Raw genomic sequence first — 16,481 nt, 5'->3', positions numbered from 1 at the left:
GAGCTGCCATTCCAAACTGACCTGCTTTCCACCTTGTCAATTTTCTTCTGCAGTGTCCGTTATAAATATCTACTCTATTATGAGATAGATTTAATCCCCTCCAGAAAACAAAACAAAAGGGTCAGGCAAGTAAAGTCAGTACAATAAAATAGGTTTGCAGTGTTCCAAAAGAATTTGTTTTTATTGAGAAATTTTTGTGTCAGGGGAAGAAAAGGCACAAAATAAGTTACAAAGACATTATATGAAATGTATGAGTCAGAGGCAGTCTCAGAGCTGTTACAAGTCACCTAAAAGTTGGCTTTCCAACATAGATTAGCCTCTACAAAAATATTACAAGAATAAGTTTATTTCAAATGATCAAAATCATTCAGACATTAACTGAGAACAAACACCAGCAATATTAAATTTTGACTAAATTCACCTGGGTTTACCATTATCTACCTCCCTAACTTGGAAGAAATATATCACTGGAAAATATGTAATATTACAGGATTACTTTTTTTTTTTAAGCAACTCATTTTATAAAATAAAACCCTGATAGTTACCTTTTGTTCCTCCAGTGAAGTACAGTACACATGGGTAAGGCAGTATGCATAGGAATTACATCAAGAAAACAAAATAGGTAAGTGCAATTAATCTAAATATTTCTACATTTGTTGCTATGGTCCCTCACCTAGTGCAAAAAAATATCTTAAGAAGAGATGGACCCAACAGCTGTTCACAGAATATATGGATATACCACCATAAAAGGTCTGTTGCGGAAAAGCCTTTGTTTTCAGTTGTGACTTCTCAGACCAAGTATTCTTAACACACAGATTTTTCATCAGTACAACTCTGAATTAAAAGCAGCACACTAATACAGTTAAAGTACCTCGAAATTTCTCAGTCCTCATTTTAATGTCGGAAGGCTAATAACACTCAGTATTCAACTCATCCAAATTAAATACCTAAATACCTAAAAATACACGCACCAGCTATATACAACTTGTTTCACTGCTGCAAACAAGTATCAATTCCCTGTATTCCCACTTTCCCGTTACTCAGCTCTGAGCTGACCATGACTTTTTTTCCTGTTGGTTCAAACTGAACTGTGGCATAAGGAAAGTTTACGAGGCCTACAAGATAGAGACTATAGAAAGATTTGATTTCATGATGATGAAGGCTTGAGCAGAAATAAAGAAATTTACCCCTTTGGCTGCTCCTCTGGTTAAATGGAGATCTAAGATCTGTCTTCTGAAATCACTGAGGATACAAACATGTCACCAGACACAGAACTTGGCAATAAGTGTCTGATTTTATCCTTAGGAATTTCATTTACTTGACCTAAGACAACAGTAACACAAGGGGAATACAGTACCAAGTTCTGCTCACGGAAACTGTCAGCCCTGCAAGGTCTTGATTCACAAGGAAACACTGTACTGTAATGCATTAGACATACCTGTCAGGGTTTTGGTAGTGGAGGGGTGGCAGGGTGTCCTCTGTGGGAGGAGGTCAGGGACTGTCCTGTGCTGGTCCGAGCCATCTCAGCAACAGGCAGCACAGCAACCACACAATGGCTGAGGTTGGAAGGGACCTCTGGAGATCATCTTGTCCCACCTCCCTGCATGGTCACCGAACTAACTGCCCAGAACCTCATCCCAGATGGCTTCTGAACATTGCCAAGGACTCCACAACCTCCCTGGGTAACCTGTGCCAATGTGATTGGTCATCCTCACAGTAAAAAAAAGTGTTTCCCTGTGCCCACAGATCCTCCTGCCTTTGGTTTGTGCCCATTGCCTCTCAGGGACAGGGGCACTGACCCACTGCACCCCAACACTGTGGCCAGTCAGAGTCTGGCACATCTGCAAAAGCATATTTTAAAAAGGGCAGTAAATGCCAAGAGACAGTGTTATAGAAGGAGGAGGAGAAAAACAGAGGACCATGCCAGCGCAGGAGGAGGAGAGAGGGTAGACAGCTGAGGAGGAGAAATGCCAAAGCAAAATGTAGCCTGAGCAGGGGCTGAGAGGAGACTCAGAAGGAGATACAACTCTGAAGAGGCTGCAGCCAGTGAAGAAACCCACACCAGAGCAGCTGGGTAAGAAACAAGGAGCAACAAAAAAAACAGAACGCACAACCTGCTGATCCCAGTCTCCTGGCCCACATGTTGTCTTGCTGAAGGGCCTGAGAGTAATAGTCAGCCAAAGGATTGGAGACACTCCCTCCCCCCCAATTAAAAACCCTTTAATTGGCAATAAATTAAATTGATTAAAACTCCCCAACTCAAAACAACTTGTTGCAGGCAAGAAAATCTCCTCAACTGAGGTTAGTATAAGATTAAGGGCTTTCTGGCCTTTCAGAAAGCAAACAGTGCACACAAGTGAACTCATAATCTAAGGGTATAATTATTCATCTCCTTCAGAAATATAATTTAAAGGCCTTTAAAATTTAGCTTGAAGTAAAACTTTAAAACCTACAAATCTTCCCTCTGTTTAAACCATGGATTACTATATAAATAAAAAAATGGAAGTTTCATAGTTTCCTAAAAATCAATTAAATAAGAAATTGACAAAAAAATCAACATAAGGAGGTAGTTTAAAAAAACAAAATAACCAGATACAAGAAAGAAAGGTAGTGCAATAGAGGCATTCATATGAAAAATATACTCCTGATTTCTACATGACATTCAAATTTTTAACAAGAAAAAAAGAAAATCTTTATTACTTTGGAGAGTGAGGAGCAGCTAGTACTCAAAACCTGTCATTTAGAGGCATACTAGAAGCCACAGCAACCACGATAAATACTTTTATTACAACTCACTCAGTCATCTGCTCTACATAATAACACTTTTAATCCGTTTGCAACAGATTTTTCCTGCAAACTGCTATCAGAAATGCCTGTCTCCCAGTCAAATTTCCATCATTTTAGAACATTTTATTTGAACACAGATGCTCCAGATGCTTCTATCAGGCCATCCTTAAGGAAATATAACTGCTTCAGTATTGACAAAGATTTTCTTAATGCCATAATTTTTGCCTGCTGAAGCAGGTATAATGTAAGCACCTCAGGTGTGGTGGTAGGCACCAACTTGTATGCAAAAGACCTCTTCCCTTTACAAACCTTTTGTAAATGAGGATGAATAAATAGTTATTTAAACATAAGCTTACTGAATAACGAGAGGACCCTGACACCTCATGGTCCCACTTCATTCTGCACACACAGCAGTGAACACAAATTGCTTCTTTTAAACCACTCTTGAGGGCAGCCACTTCCCGCTACATAAGCTTTTACTGTCTTGTCTATCTGCTGTCAAACAATCGGCCATGATAGGGCTGACTTGCATCAAATTTTGTAGTTGTAACAGGGAGTTAAACTCTAGACATTATTACTTAGCAATGCTTCAAAGTGATTTTTATAAAAATATGCTACATTCTATGAAGCTCCAGACAAGTCATTATTAGTAATGCTAATTTGTAAGGCTGATTAATGAACTATAATTCAATGTGCAGTTTTTACCAGGTTTTATCAGTCTTTGAGAAGGAGCTTTGGCATTTGCAACTCAGAAGCAAACAGGCTCTGCAGAGTTCTTTAATGGCCACATGGTGTAGATTCTGCATGTTCTACAAATCCTACACTTTTTCCCCCAGAAATAAGCTACTTAAGTGAACTGAGTAACGGAAGACAAGCAAACAAAGGTTAACTCTGTCCCTAAACTTCTGGAGATGCTTGTAAATAGCAGTTTTAGCAGGTTGTATGGAATAATTCCACATAAACAAAGCTAGAACTAGTTTTGGACCATTACTTTCCAGCAAAAGCTGCCTTTGGCACTTACATCATCCAATTCTATGATGTTACTTTAAACATAGTCCCCATATCAAGTTGATTGAGGAAATTAAAAAAAAGCCTTTTATAAAACAGGCATTTGCAATAAACTAAAGCAGAAAAATCCACTCCCTATTAGGCAAGAGCTTTCTTCAAGATGACAGAAGAAGCCAGTAGTACCAAAAGAGATGAGAAAGTTCAGTAAATTCAGACTGCCAGGATGAAAATTTTATACAGCTCTATTAGACTTAAATAACTGTAGCACCAGGATAATCTCAAGGTTACCACAAACTGCACAAGGCATTATAAATACATGGCATGAAAAAATTCTGTAGAAATTTATTCACCCTCCATTCTACACGTAGAGGTTTCCTTATGTTGGTCTTTCCTCCACATGATACATCCCATAGCAAGATACAAACAATGAGACAGCTATACTCAAGTCTCCTGTTTGGTAAACAGCTAAATATAGACATTTCTGACACAGGCATTGAGTGTGTCAGGCCAGACTGACTTCTACCTTCAAATGACAGTACTGCTCATAGGCTTTTCTGACATATTGACTGCCAGGCTCACAACTTGCATGCACAGATGCCTAGATTCAGACGTGTTTCAAAGAGCATGATTAAAGAAGCTTTAAGAGTGGAGGAAAAGGCATAATTAGCACACCACCCTTCAGCTGAAACAAAATACTGAGCAAATCTACATTTGGAGATTACACAGAAAACTCTTGTTCATGAGTTTTAGCTCAATGTTTCCATTAGCATGCTCTAGGAAAAGAGTTTGTTCCTCATTTTCCCTTCTTCTTCAGTACAAAAAAAAAAATCTTGCATACTGTTTTGATATGCTTAGACGAAACGTGCTGGAAAACATACAGCTAAACTGCATTTCCCACAGTCCTGCAAGGGGTATTCCACTAACCTCAGTACAGCCATACAGCCTGGAAACTCTGTCATGGAATATGTCATGATCTGCACTGTGAACAGATCAGCATGTGGCTACAACCCTTACGAACTGGACTGTAACTAAGGTGGCAACTAGCTACAACCTGCCCCATGTTAATTATATCTCTTTGGAGTCACATGTAGCCCTCCTTTAACACAGACCTTCTGAGTTTGTGGTGTTTAAGGATATCTCAGTTTATGAACAACTCCCAGACCCTAAAAGGAGAGCACTTGTTTCCACGGGACCTAGTTTAAAAAAAAGAAAAAAAAAAAAGGAGCATCGGATCACTTCCCCGTTCTATTCTTTCCAGGCTAACAAAAATAGGTAGTAAAATCCTTTTAGAAGGCTGAAGTATTACTTCACAAGAAGTTAGGTAACAGAACTGGATCAAATGTTCCTAATGTTCCTGTCTTTCTAAAGTGAAGCTAGCGTATGTATTAAGTGATGCCCAGTTATACCATATTCTCCATTAGAGGGCTTTACAAATTTCAGTAATTTTAATCATAAGCCATTAAATACAAAAGCTGAGTCCAAAAGAAAACTGAAATGTGCCACACATTGCCTTGATCAAAAGTAGTGTTTCATCATTAAAGCAGCCATGCTAAACAAAGTTGACATTAGATGGAAGTGATGAAACTAGTGTCCCTAACAGGACATCCTGGAACCAACGCTAGCTCTGAAAGGAGCTTCAAGTCAACACAAACAGCAAGAAGGGTATTTTAGCAGCTACTATCGTATACTTTCTCTTACCCTTGCCCTAAAGCACTTCTGTTGAATCCTCTATTCTTTCAACTCCCTCTGGCTAATTCTCTTCTATGCTGTCTCACGTGACTTGTCACTCCCCTTCACTCCTAGCTGTATTCAGGTATCACTTGTGAGCTCCCCAGATAACAGAATTCCAGTTCTGTCTCAGGTGAGACATGCTTAAGATGTAACTAATCAGCACCTCTCTCTTCTCTAGCACAATCTAAGTGAGTTGGCTGAAAAAAAAAAAAAAAAGACAACTGCAAAACCTAAGGAATCCAAGGAAGGAATTACCATCTTGGAGGTCAGTATCCTAGTGCTTGCACATCACAAAAACCAGTTAACAGGGCAGAATACTTAATATACAAGGCTATTCTAACAAGTGTGAAACAAGATTGTCATGCTTCACTCAACTACAGCAAAAATATTGTTTCAGACTTTTAGCATTACTATACACCATAAACATATATAACTAGTGCTGCATCAGTTCTCCAGTAGCTCCACAGGGCAAACTTACTGCCCAAACACAGATTTTTAAATGGGCCTATGCAGACTGCTTAAATACAAATTTTAAATATATATAAATATAATCACCAATATATATATAACCATTTAAATAAAAAGTCACAAGCTCCCTGACCTTCTGACTTGGGCTTGTAAGTAACATAGTTGTGAAACCTGTAACAGCAAGCACTGTCTGATTAAAAAACTTCTGCTTAACAATAATGTTCCACCTGAGTACAGAAAAATGCTGACCACATGGGCTACAAAGGACTGCGCAGCATCTCTCCCCAGTAAAAGCTACATACAGCACAAGTATCTCAATAATATAATGTCTTACACTCCCTGGGAAGAAAAAAGGTGATCCTACAGATTCCTGTATCAGGTGGCCAGTTTTATAAAATAAAGGTCTGAAAAATTAAATGCATCTAACTGATTTGGACCTGAGGACACAAAAGGAGGGCGGCAAGTGATCATAGCATAGTTGATCACACATAGCGGCAAGTGATCATACATAGTTGATCTCCAGGAGTGATTCCTTCCTATAAAACTGCTGAATTGATTAGTCAGGAAGAGTAACAATAGAAAGCCCCTACAGTTGACAAAAAAAGCCGCCTTTTAAAATTCCATAGGTGCAAACACAGGACAGATTTGAGGTTTAAATAAAGTGCAATTTTTATGAAAAAATGAAGATGTTTTCTTCACTCTTGTTTTGGCAATTTTACCTCTATATTTAGAATATAAAAGTGCATGAGTAGAGAGGTAAGTTTGATTATAAATTGAAGACTGTCATAAAATGCAGCTCAGATCCTGCAATGATCTCCCCACCTGAACAGTTACACCCTACTGTTCTAATGAAAGCTATGTTGAGATGTCCCATGGCATGACTAGGATCTCCAGTAGCTGGTGACACTAAAACTATGGAGGGAAGAAGGCTAACAGTTCCTGTCTGCTTCTCAAGGAACTTAACTCTATCAACTATCCAAGGAGGGAAAATAAGTATCAATATCGCCCCTCACCCCCAAACAAACAAAAACGTTGAGTCTTGACAGCAAGGTAATACTGACAGGCTTACCACCATTTGCCTTTAACTAAGCAGGTTTTATATCTTTAGAAATCAAACACCAAAATCAGTTACTTTTTCCAGCTCTCCATAATTAAAAATGTGAATGCAAAATTAAAAGTATCTTTGAACACATTTAAACACTCCAAGAATTTCCAAGTACCTTATTTTGAGCAATTTTCTTGCACACAGAACAGCCAAATAAGGCAGAAAGAATATCCAACCGGGTTTAAGAGTGCCCTCTTGCATCTACAAGAACTACGCAACAGTCTGGAAGAAAAAGTGAAGACTGTAAGCTGGAATTCTTCAAATAAAGCTCCTAACAGGCAAAAATCACTATACCGACACCTTGTGCACTGGGAGTAAAGTTCCCTGCTTTGCTCACAGACAATGCCTGGACCAAGTTCTGATCAAGTGGGAGTAGCGCATGCTTGAATCTGTAGTCTCTAGGCTGCCCGCTGCACCAAGCAGCATAGTTGGACTTTGCTCAGTACTACAGTTCCCAATGAACAAAGTTCAAGCAGCTAGCTGTAAACTTCAGATACTGTTTAGTTTCACTTCCTTTCAGAGTAAATGAATTTCCCAGTTTAACTGGCATAAATTCAGCAGGCAGCTTTTCTCTGATTTTTTTTTTTTTTAAATCCAGCACTCGCAGAAATGGCTAGCAAGGCTGGCAACTACTTGCAGTCACTATGCAGCAGGCACTTCACTAGGAACTCCAAGTATAAAAGCTATCAAACATTTTAAGGAAACCAATCTTAATAAATAGCAAGCCACAGGTTAGAGAATGAAGATGATAATGTAATCAAGAAAGCTGAATCTTCCTAAGGCCTCACTGTTGTAGTCACAACATCTCCTTTGTTCCTGTTTCAAGATTCCATACCCTTCTAACAAAGAAGCTCACTGTAAACAGGAGAATGAAGTTGTCTTCCTCAGCAAGGTCAAGTAATCAAGTAAATGCTGGCTTAAAGAGTTTCAAAACTTTATCAAACACAAAAATTTAAATAGATTCTAGCAGCTTTCTGGCAATAGTCCTACAAAATGTAATAGCAGCCCACAGTTTCTCTTATCACTTCAGAGTTGAGTTTCTTCCAGAAATAAAAACACAAATTGGTCCACATAAATGAGCTACATATTCTAACACACACCTCACATTACACAGTATGTGATAAACACCTCAGCCGTGTCCCATTCATGAAATTATATCCTTTAGCAGATTTACTTCACTGAACAGGCAGAGAAGTTGCTGAACTTCAGTATTTATGGCAAAGTGAGGACAAAGTTAAAGTAGGCAAAACTATGGAACAGCAGGTTTAAGATGTGAGGAACATGTGGCAAATTTATGCATAAGACAGCCCAAGAAAATGTTTGGTGGATTAAAAGGTGAGAGAAACCAGCAACATCCTCTATGTCTGCAGACTTTGTGGCTGCTCTTTCTAGAAGTCCCTTCTCCCAGCCTTCCATCATCACAAAGATCACACACAGATCATGACTAACCAGCTGCACCCTGTAACTCTGTACAGGTGTTGGTGTACAGAAAGAGAAACCGTATGTTCACAGTTGTCTCTCCACAACTCAATATGTGGAACCCATTTTAACATAAAATTTCTAAGGTTTGCTCTCACTGGGGTAGCACACAGCACAGCGTGACCCCTTTCACTCTACCAAAGTAAAACAGCGGACATTTTCAAATTTATCAATTTATCCTGACTCAAAACCAACCACCTTGAAAAGAAAATGTGTATGCTGATGATCTGCCCAAACAGTGGATAATTTCCTAGGCTTCAGAAATGCATCATCCTTCTCTTGCTCTCTCACCTGGCTTCAAATGTAAACTGTGCATTCTTATTCTGTCCTACAAGAATTTGAATGGCTGTCTTGTATGAAGAGTATCAGTGGTGTAATTAATCTGAACAGTACTCAAGCTCTCCTCCTGATCAGGAAAGACAAAGGCATTTGCCCAGTTACATTCCCTGACAGATGGTCCCCAGAACTCTTGTCTTAGAGCTGGACTGACTGGACAAGTAAGAACAGGTATGAAAACAGGTCAGTGTTTCTTCTTTTCATTACTTGATCATATGCGTCTCTTCATCAGCATCATAAAACTCCTCATCTTCACTTCCACTTCCTGCAGAATTGTCCTTGTCTCCAGACTAGAAGAAAAATGAAGTAATTGTTTAATTCAGAAGCCATCAAATCAATCTCAAAATATTAGAGCATGAAACATTATACGTATGTTGGAATGCTGGTAGATAAAAAGAAAAGACAGGGCAAATCACTATTAAAACTTTGTGAATTAAGATTTGTTTGTGCTCTTGGTTTTTCAAAATCTCTTGGAAAGAGATGGGCTTCTACTAGATGGACTGTCTTGGTTCTATCATTACACTAGAGACAATACAGGCAGAAGAGAAAGTGTCTAGGACGGCTTTTTTCATTTAAGTCTAAGGTCCATACTCCCTAGTGAGCTGCTGGAATCAGAGGCTCAGAACACAATGATTAATTGAGGATGGAGAAACTTACCTAATCAAGTACTATTTCATGTGTAGTGTGTGCATTTTATTATGCAAGTTTAAGTCAAAAAGATCGCCTTCTAGTTCTAATCAAAGGTGTTATGGAAAAGGAAAAAAACATTACCAGTTAGCATGTGCAGAAAATAAACTCTTTGATACAGCTCTACAGGTATATTTACTCCAGCCAGAGTCCTTTCAGCAACGTAATTTATACCATATACCCAAACTGAAGTCAACTATTATAGCTAATTGATTTTTATTTGGTCAGAAATTTAATTTTCCCAAGAAACCAGTGTGGACTGTCCAAGGTAAAAAGAGTCCATTGCCAGTATGAATTCCATTTAGTTTAAATGAATATTTTGGATTTTTTCCAGTATGCTTACACCCATTTTAAGACTTCTGTCTGCCTAATCATATGCAAAGAAGGGTGAGAGGGAAGGTGAAAAATAGAAAAATGGAAATCATATTCCTGACTGACAGAACCACACAAGCAAAATCTGTATCTTTAGATCTGTCTTCAGTGGAGGTTTGCTACAGCAATGTGCGTTAACTGCAAAAGAATTTCAAACAGTTTGAGCACTAGGAACTGTCAGAAGATATAAAGGGAATCATGTTACGCTTTTCTCTGAATTTCTAAAATTATTTGAGGAGAGTCAGATTATCACTGGATGCTGTCCAACTTGAATATCACATTTATGTATGTTAACAGGGACAAAACATCCATTTCAGGCAACCAGAATGCATGTTATCCTGAAAGTGGTACAAAAGGACAATGGATTCCACAGGGGAAATTCAGGGTATGCCAAATAAATTCTACAGCTTTCTTACAGCGGCTTCATAAGACCTCTCCATGGCCTTGTCAAATAGGGTTAATGTTTAACAGCTTTCCATTTTATCAGTGCTTTCTTTGTTGTAGCTTTAAAATAAATCCTTAATGTGCCACAGACATTCCAGATATAACTTTACTGAAGTTACAGTATTACTCCAGGCCTGCACCTGGCTCTTCTGTTTCTCATTTGGATTCAATCATTTTAGGTAATCTAGGGAAAAGTCTCCCTGAAGAGCACTGTCAATTTTTTTTTTTGTGGGTCTTGGTCAGATTGGGATTTTTAAAAAGCCTGCAGAAACGCAAACAGGGAAGATTTAACCTGAAAAGACTGCTTGATGCAAGTGAACCAAGTTGGGTGCACGCTGATAGATAGATGTGTAACACTGGTCACCCCTAAGGGTGATACTGACCTTACTTGGTTAAAAGGGAAAAGCACGATTTTTCTCTCCTCTAAGTTAAAATAACTGCACTGCTTGCTAGAATTGCTTTTTGTTAGTAAGCCATTTGCAAAGTTAAGATGTAATAATAATGTAATTACCAAAATAATAGCTGGTATAAACTTGATGTAAAGGTATATGATAGATTTGTGTTGGCAGCAAGAATATGACGCCATAACAAGTTACCCAGTATGGTTAAAGATGTTTATAAAATGTGCGTGTCAAGTATAAAATTAATGATTACAGGTCTACCTCTTTCAAGCTTTCTTCAAGGGGGCTTTTGACACTAAACTGCTGTCCTTTCAAGAATTATTAAAGCTAAATTTGGTAAATAAGGCAACATGTTGAAGCCTGTCAAAGGAAGAAACTGTTCTGATTCTAGAAGTTAGTTTTACTCTGCCTCCTAATTTCTGTGAAAATAAATCTATGACTACCTGCAAATCTCAGACTGCTTTACTAAAAATTAAGTAACTGAAAGTAAAATTTATTATACAGTCCTGTCTCGTATCAACTTAACAGGACAAGCAACATTTTGATATGAAAAGAGCTGACCTTCAAGTCTTCTGACCACTTCAGTTTTTACTCATTCACTGATACTTAGAATTCTGAGACCAGGATTTTTGAGACCAGGATTTAAACATGAAGATAATACCCACATGTAAACACCCACTTCCTAATTTCTAGCTACTTCTCTCTAGTCCCACACCATTCACAGAAAAACAAAGTAAAAATCCTCTACAGGACAGGAAAAATGCATCCATCTTAATTTTGTCAAACTCCCAGACACTTCTTAAGTTTAAAGTGAAGTGACAAACACACAGTCAAGGAGACTTAACTGAAAAACATTTTAAATAAAGATTAATAAAGTATTTTAAATACTTTAATAGCTTTAATAGTTTTTTAATAGTTTAATAGTTTTATAGTTTAAAATAAAGTATTAAAATAAAGTATTAATAAAGTATTTCTTTATGCTTATACCTGGGAGTTTTGCAGTTCCAGCATATTCAGCTAATCTCATTTCCCAGACTCAACAGCGAGAGAGATCTCAAATTACTCTATCTTTAACCCTTTTAAACCCTTTTAGTGTCTCTTGGGCAGACCCAACAACTGACGCTGTAGAACTGCCAGTGCAGGTCAGAAGTACTGCATGCTGCCTTTGAGAAGAGTCCATCACAAATGGATGTCTCAAAAACTTCAATGGCCAGCTTTGTACGAAGGCATGCTGCAGCAATCCATCTTAGATTACAGAAGCACAGATATCACCAAGTCCTTTATCCCAAAGGAAACAACTGTAAGCTTCTGGGCTTGAAGGGATAAACTAACCCACCTATGTTTCAGCCTGCATTCCCATGGGACATTTCAGATGTGATGGTAAAATTACTAAACCACCTCTTGTATCTCCTTGGGATCTATCTTCCACATGCCAAGAATCACTGTCCTAGTGTATTTAGAGTGGCATATTCAAGCTGACAGCTGAAATAAATATGGCAGATAAATACCAGGAAAAAAAAAAAAGAATATACCTGTGAGCCATCTAGGGCTTGCAATGACATGGCTTCATCCCCCAGCCTCCAGTATGAGCACACCTGCAGGTCTGAAATTGTTTCTAGCAAAGGGCTGTTTAAGGTCTCTGGCAACAATAAACTTAGAAGCCCAGACAAAAGACCAGTTGCTCCAAATACAATGTAAGGCAGAGACCACTGTACAGATTTCTGTAAACAAGAGCAGAGAGAAAGGGAGTTAAGAAGAGGTTGGTTCCCTGTAGCTCATACTGCATATTTAAACAGTCAACCTTTACAACCATTTCATGATGAAATTAAAGTTTTCAGGAATATAATGAATTCATAACTTCGAAACCACGAGTTCATATTCAACTCAGCTAAGTTGAATGTGAGCCAACATTGTGCCCTTGCTGCAAAGAAGGCTAGTGGTATCCTGGATTGAGGGAGATGTTCCTTTCCCTCTAACTCAGCACAGGTGAGGCCACACCTGGACTCCTGTGTCCAGTTCTGAGCTCTCCAGTATAAGAGATAAGGACATACTAGAAAGAGCACAGCAGAGGGCCACAAATGTGATTAATGTACTGAAGCATTTCACATATGAGGAACAGGTGAGAAGGCAGGGTCTTTTTAGCCTAGAGAAGGCTCAGAGGGGATCTTATTGATGTATATAAATATCTGCAGGGAGGATGCAAAGAGAATGGAGCCAGGCTCTTTCCAGTGGTGCCCAGTGATGGGGCAAGCATCAGTGGGCACAAACAGAAACCCAGGAGGTACCATCTGAGCATTGGAAAACACTCGTACTATGACGGTGACTGAGCACCAGCACAGGTTGCCCAGAGAGGTTGTAAAGTCTCCAGCCTTGGAGATACTCCAAAGCTGTTCAGATACAGCCCTGGCAAGTGGGTCTACGTGATCCTGTTTGAGCTGGGGATTTAATGAATCACAGAAGCCTCTATGTGTGTTTGCAGCCCAGAAAGCTGACCATAACCTGGGCTGCATCAAAAGAAGTGTGTCCAGCAGGTCAAGGGAGGTGATTTTCCTCCTCTACTCAGTTCTTGTGAGACCCCACCTGGAGTACTACGTTCAGCTCTGGGGCCTCCAGCACAAGAAGGACATGGACCTATTAGAGCAAGTCGAGAGGAGGGCTATCAAGGGTGATCAAAGGGCTGGAGCACCTCTCCTATGAAGGCAGGCTGAGGGAGTTGGGGTTGTTCGGCCTGGAGAAGAGAAGGCTCTGGGAAGACTTTATAGTGGCCTTCCAGTATCTAAAGGGGGCCTACAGGAAAGCTGGGGAGGGACGCTTTGCAGGAAGTGTTGGATGAAGCTTTGAGCAACCTACTTGAGTGGAAAGTGTCCCTGCCCATGGCGAGTGGAGGGGGTGTCATAATTACCTGATCTTTACGGCCCCTCCAACCCAAACTGTTCTATGATTCTACAGAGAAAATTAACTCTATCCCAGACAAAACCATTGATACTATCAGAGCCACACAGATTTTGAGATGGACTTTAAAAGGAATGCTTGCTGAATCCATACGCAATTCTTACCCATAAAGCATACTCTTTAAACAAAGGCAACACCACTTTGTAGTAGGGAGATGTATCACACAATCAAAGACATGCTGGTTAGAAGAGATCTCTGGACAACATCTAGCCTAACCACCAATTCAAAGCAGGGCTACAGCCAGCACTACACCAGGCTACACAAAGCTATGGTTGACCAAGTATTGAAAAACTCCAAAGATGGAGATTCCACCCCTTGAGCAGGCTGTTCTAGGGCTACATTAAGCCTCTCAGGAAAAAAAGGTTTCCCAAGTTTCTTGTCTGTAACCCTCAAATCACAACTTTTGTCCATTGATCCTTGCTGAACAATTTTACACTAGTGGAAGTTTGTCTCAGACCAAATAAGCACAACTCTCTCAAGCCTTCATCTGAAGACATGCACTCTAGGCCCCAACCATCTTAGCTGCCCTCCACTGGACTCTCCCCATAAATTTTTTTCCATATCCTTCTAGAACTGGGAGGGAACCTGAACTTCATCTGTGGGCCATGGACTAATGTAGCTCAGTGTGAAGTTTGCCTCTTTACAATGAGGCTCCCATTTAATTTGTCACCCCATTGTAGTTCCTGGGTCTCTTCCAGAAAAGCTGCTACTCATCCAGTTGGTTCTTAGCCTGCATAAAACCATGTGACTAGTCCACACCAAAAACAGAATTTTCCACTTCTTGTCAGCATTCATGGGGATTCTGTATTTATGCTCCTTGCTATTTTTAGCTTCAACTGAGCTTTGGCCTTCCTGTCATCACCCCTGACAGCTTAAGCAATGTTTACACTCCACCTTTGATGCCTGACCCTCTTTTCATGTTTTGTTACAGCCACAACTACACTTAGTACAGCTGTGTGCAAAGCTACAAGTCATTCACAATACTGTGCCAAAATGTATACATTCACTTTTAGAAGAACATGAAGGCTCATTAAAAAAAATCCAGGAGTATAACTGTTTTAAAACACTCATCCCCAGACAAAAGCTACTGAGAAATGCATTAAAATAGTTGAAGAAACTCTAAATAAAAACTTAATTAATTCCTCAAATCAACATTAATTTGTTTTTTAAACACACCTATTTTGATTTTCATTGGACCTTCAGAACATGATGATCCAAGATTTGTCTCCTTCAGTGACAATCCTCCACTAGATAAAACATAATGGATGCCCTGACTGCTACATAAAAGCAGTATATTAGCTCTACTTGGGAAACTTGCACCTGCCTTGTCTTTGCCTTTTGTAGCCCTGGAGATGCTGCACTCTCACCTACCCCATATGTCATTCTACAGAACAAAAGGTCCGATGTACTCATTTACCCTTTTGCCAGCCCTCTGCCTGACATAGTAGGATGGCAGATGGCACAGAGAAAAGTTATTTCATGTGATGTCTGTCACATTAAAGGAATTCTCATTTGACCTTACCAAGCAGCGTGTCAAAGAAACTTGCATTCTTTTACCTGCATATATACATGTCTATAAACAGAGGAAAGCATGTATCATCCTCATGTTTGGTTCTTGAGCATTTCTCTTTGCCTGGACAGGCCGCTGTGAAGTTTGTGCCTTAGAGGTATCTCAGGGCTCCAAAACAGCATCTTCCTTCATTTAAAGATAAACCATTTTGCTGATGATTATAATTCACAGATATTCAATGAAATGAAGGTAAAATTATTTTCTTTTCAGAAATATGAGTTTGAGAAGGGCATTGAGTCTTTATGCTTTATCGTCTTGATGCAGTTATTCTTTAAACCACCTTTTTTTATTGTTGGCTTATTGTTTAAAATAGGAATCATCAATTCGGTATTTTCAAATGACAATATTGCTAAAGTCCACTGTAAGCCCCAAAATTCTTATAGGGCTAAAACAACTTCTGAACTAAATACTGGGATTTTCTAATTACAGATTACATCCTTATGTCTTTAGTCTACCATGATACTGCCAAGACATTCAATTTACAGATCTTAGTATACATAATTTACCCCAAATATTCCCACTTCTGCAAGCTTCTGATGCATCAGAGCCACAGAACAAAAATATTTAGAACAGTGAGAAGTTCAGACAAACCAATGAAGGGACAAAAGGAGCAATGATTCCACCAACACGGGAAAACATGGAGCAGGCACCCATTCCAACATTCCTAAGAAAAAAGCAAAAATCATTAATCAATGACATTTGTATAGGATGAGCTGGACTTAAGAAGGGTAAGAAGTTACAAGTGCAAGAAAGGACTTAATCAGCCAGAAGCCTCAGTCATGACCCTGACCTCAATAACTGGCAACAAAAAGTGAAATGTAACTGAAAACATCTGAAGACAGGAATTAAAACATATGATTGGAGAGAAATACAAATACCCTGCAAATTCAGAATTCTAACATATGTCCACATATAAAGAGACAAAGCGTGATTTCAGTCAACACATCTCATCTCTGCCTGAAACTTTGGATGAATTCCTCTATCCAAATCAGCTGATCTGCCCACTCACAAAAAAAAAAAAAAACACCACAGGATCAGTTTCAACCCGTATAACAGGTGCTTTTGTCTACTTTGTCACCGCAAGCACAGGGCACTTCTTCCTCTGAATCATCAAGCTACGTTTATAAAGCTTATTGACAGG

The 16,481-nt window shown here is 39.1% G+C and overlaps 1 protein-coding gene across 1 annotated transcript in view; it reads right to left on the bottom strand.

Moving 5' to 3' along the window:
* Positions 1 to 151: 151 nt before the first annotated feature.
* The window catches only part of SLC22A15 (solute carrier family 22 member 15), a 41,360-nt gene continuing 25,030 nt past the window's right edge, over positions 152 to 16,481 (bottom strand). Inside the window, exons 10-12 of the mRNA XM_080599739.1 lie at positions 15,932 to 16,004; positions 12,351 to 12,539; positions 152 to 9,204 (exon numbers count right to left, since the gene is read on the bottom strand). Of these exons, the coding sequence (XP_080455865.1) occupies positions 9,118 to 9,204; positions 12,351 to 12,539; positions 15,932 to 16,004 (349 nt within the window). The 3' untranslated portion in view covers positions 152 to 9,117. The remainder of the gene's footprint in view (positions 9,205 to 12,350; positions 12,540 to 15,931; positions 16,005 to 16,481) is intronic.

Source organism: Anser brachyrhynchus (assembly GCF_964034855.1).
Source record: "Anser brachyrhynchus genome assembly, chromosome: 1".
NCBI lineage: Eukaryota > Metazoa > Chordata > Aves > Anseriformes > Anatidae > Anser > Anser brachyrhynchus.
This window is presented reverse-complemented; position numbering and strand designations above follow the sequence as displayed.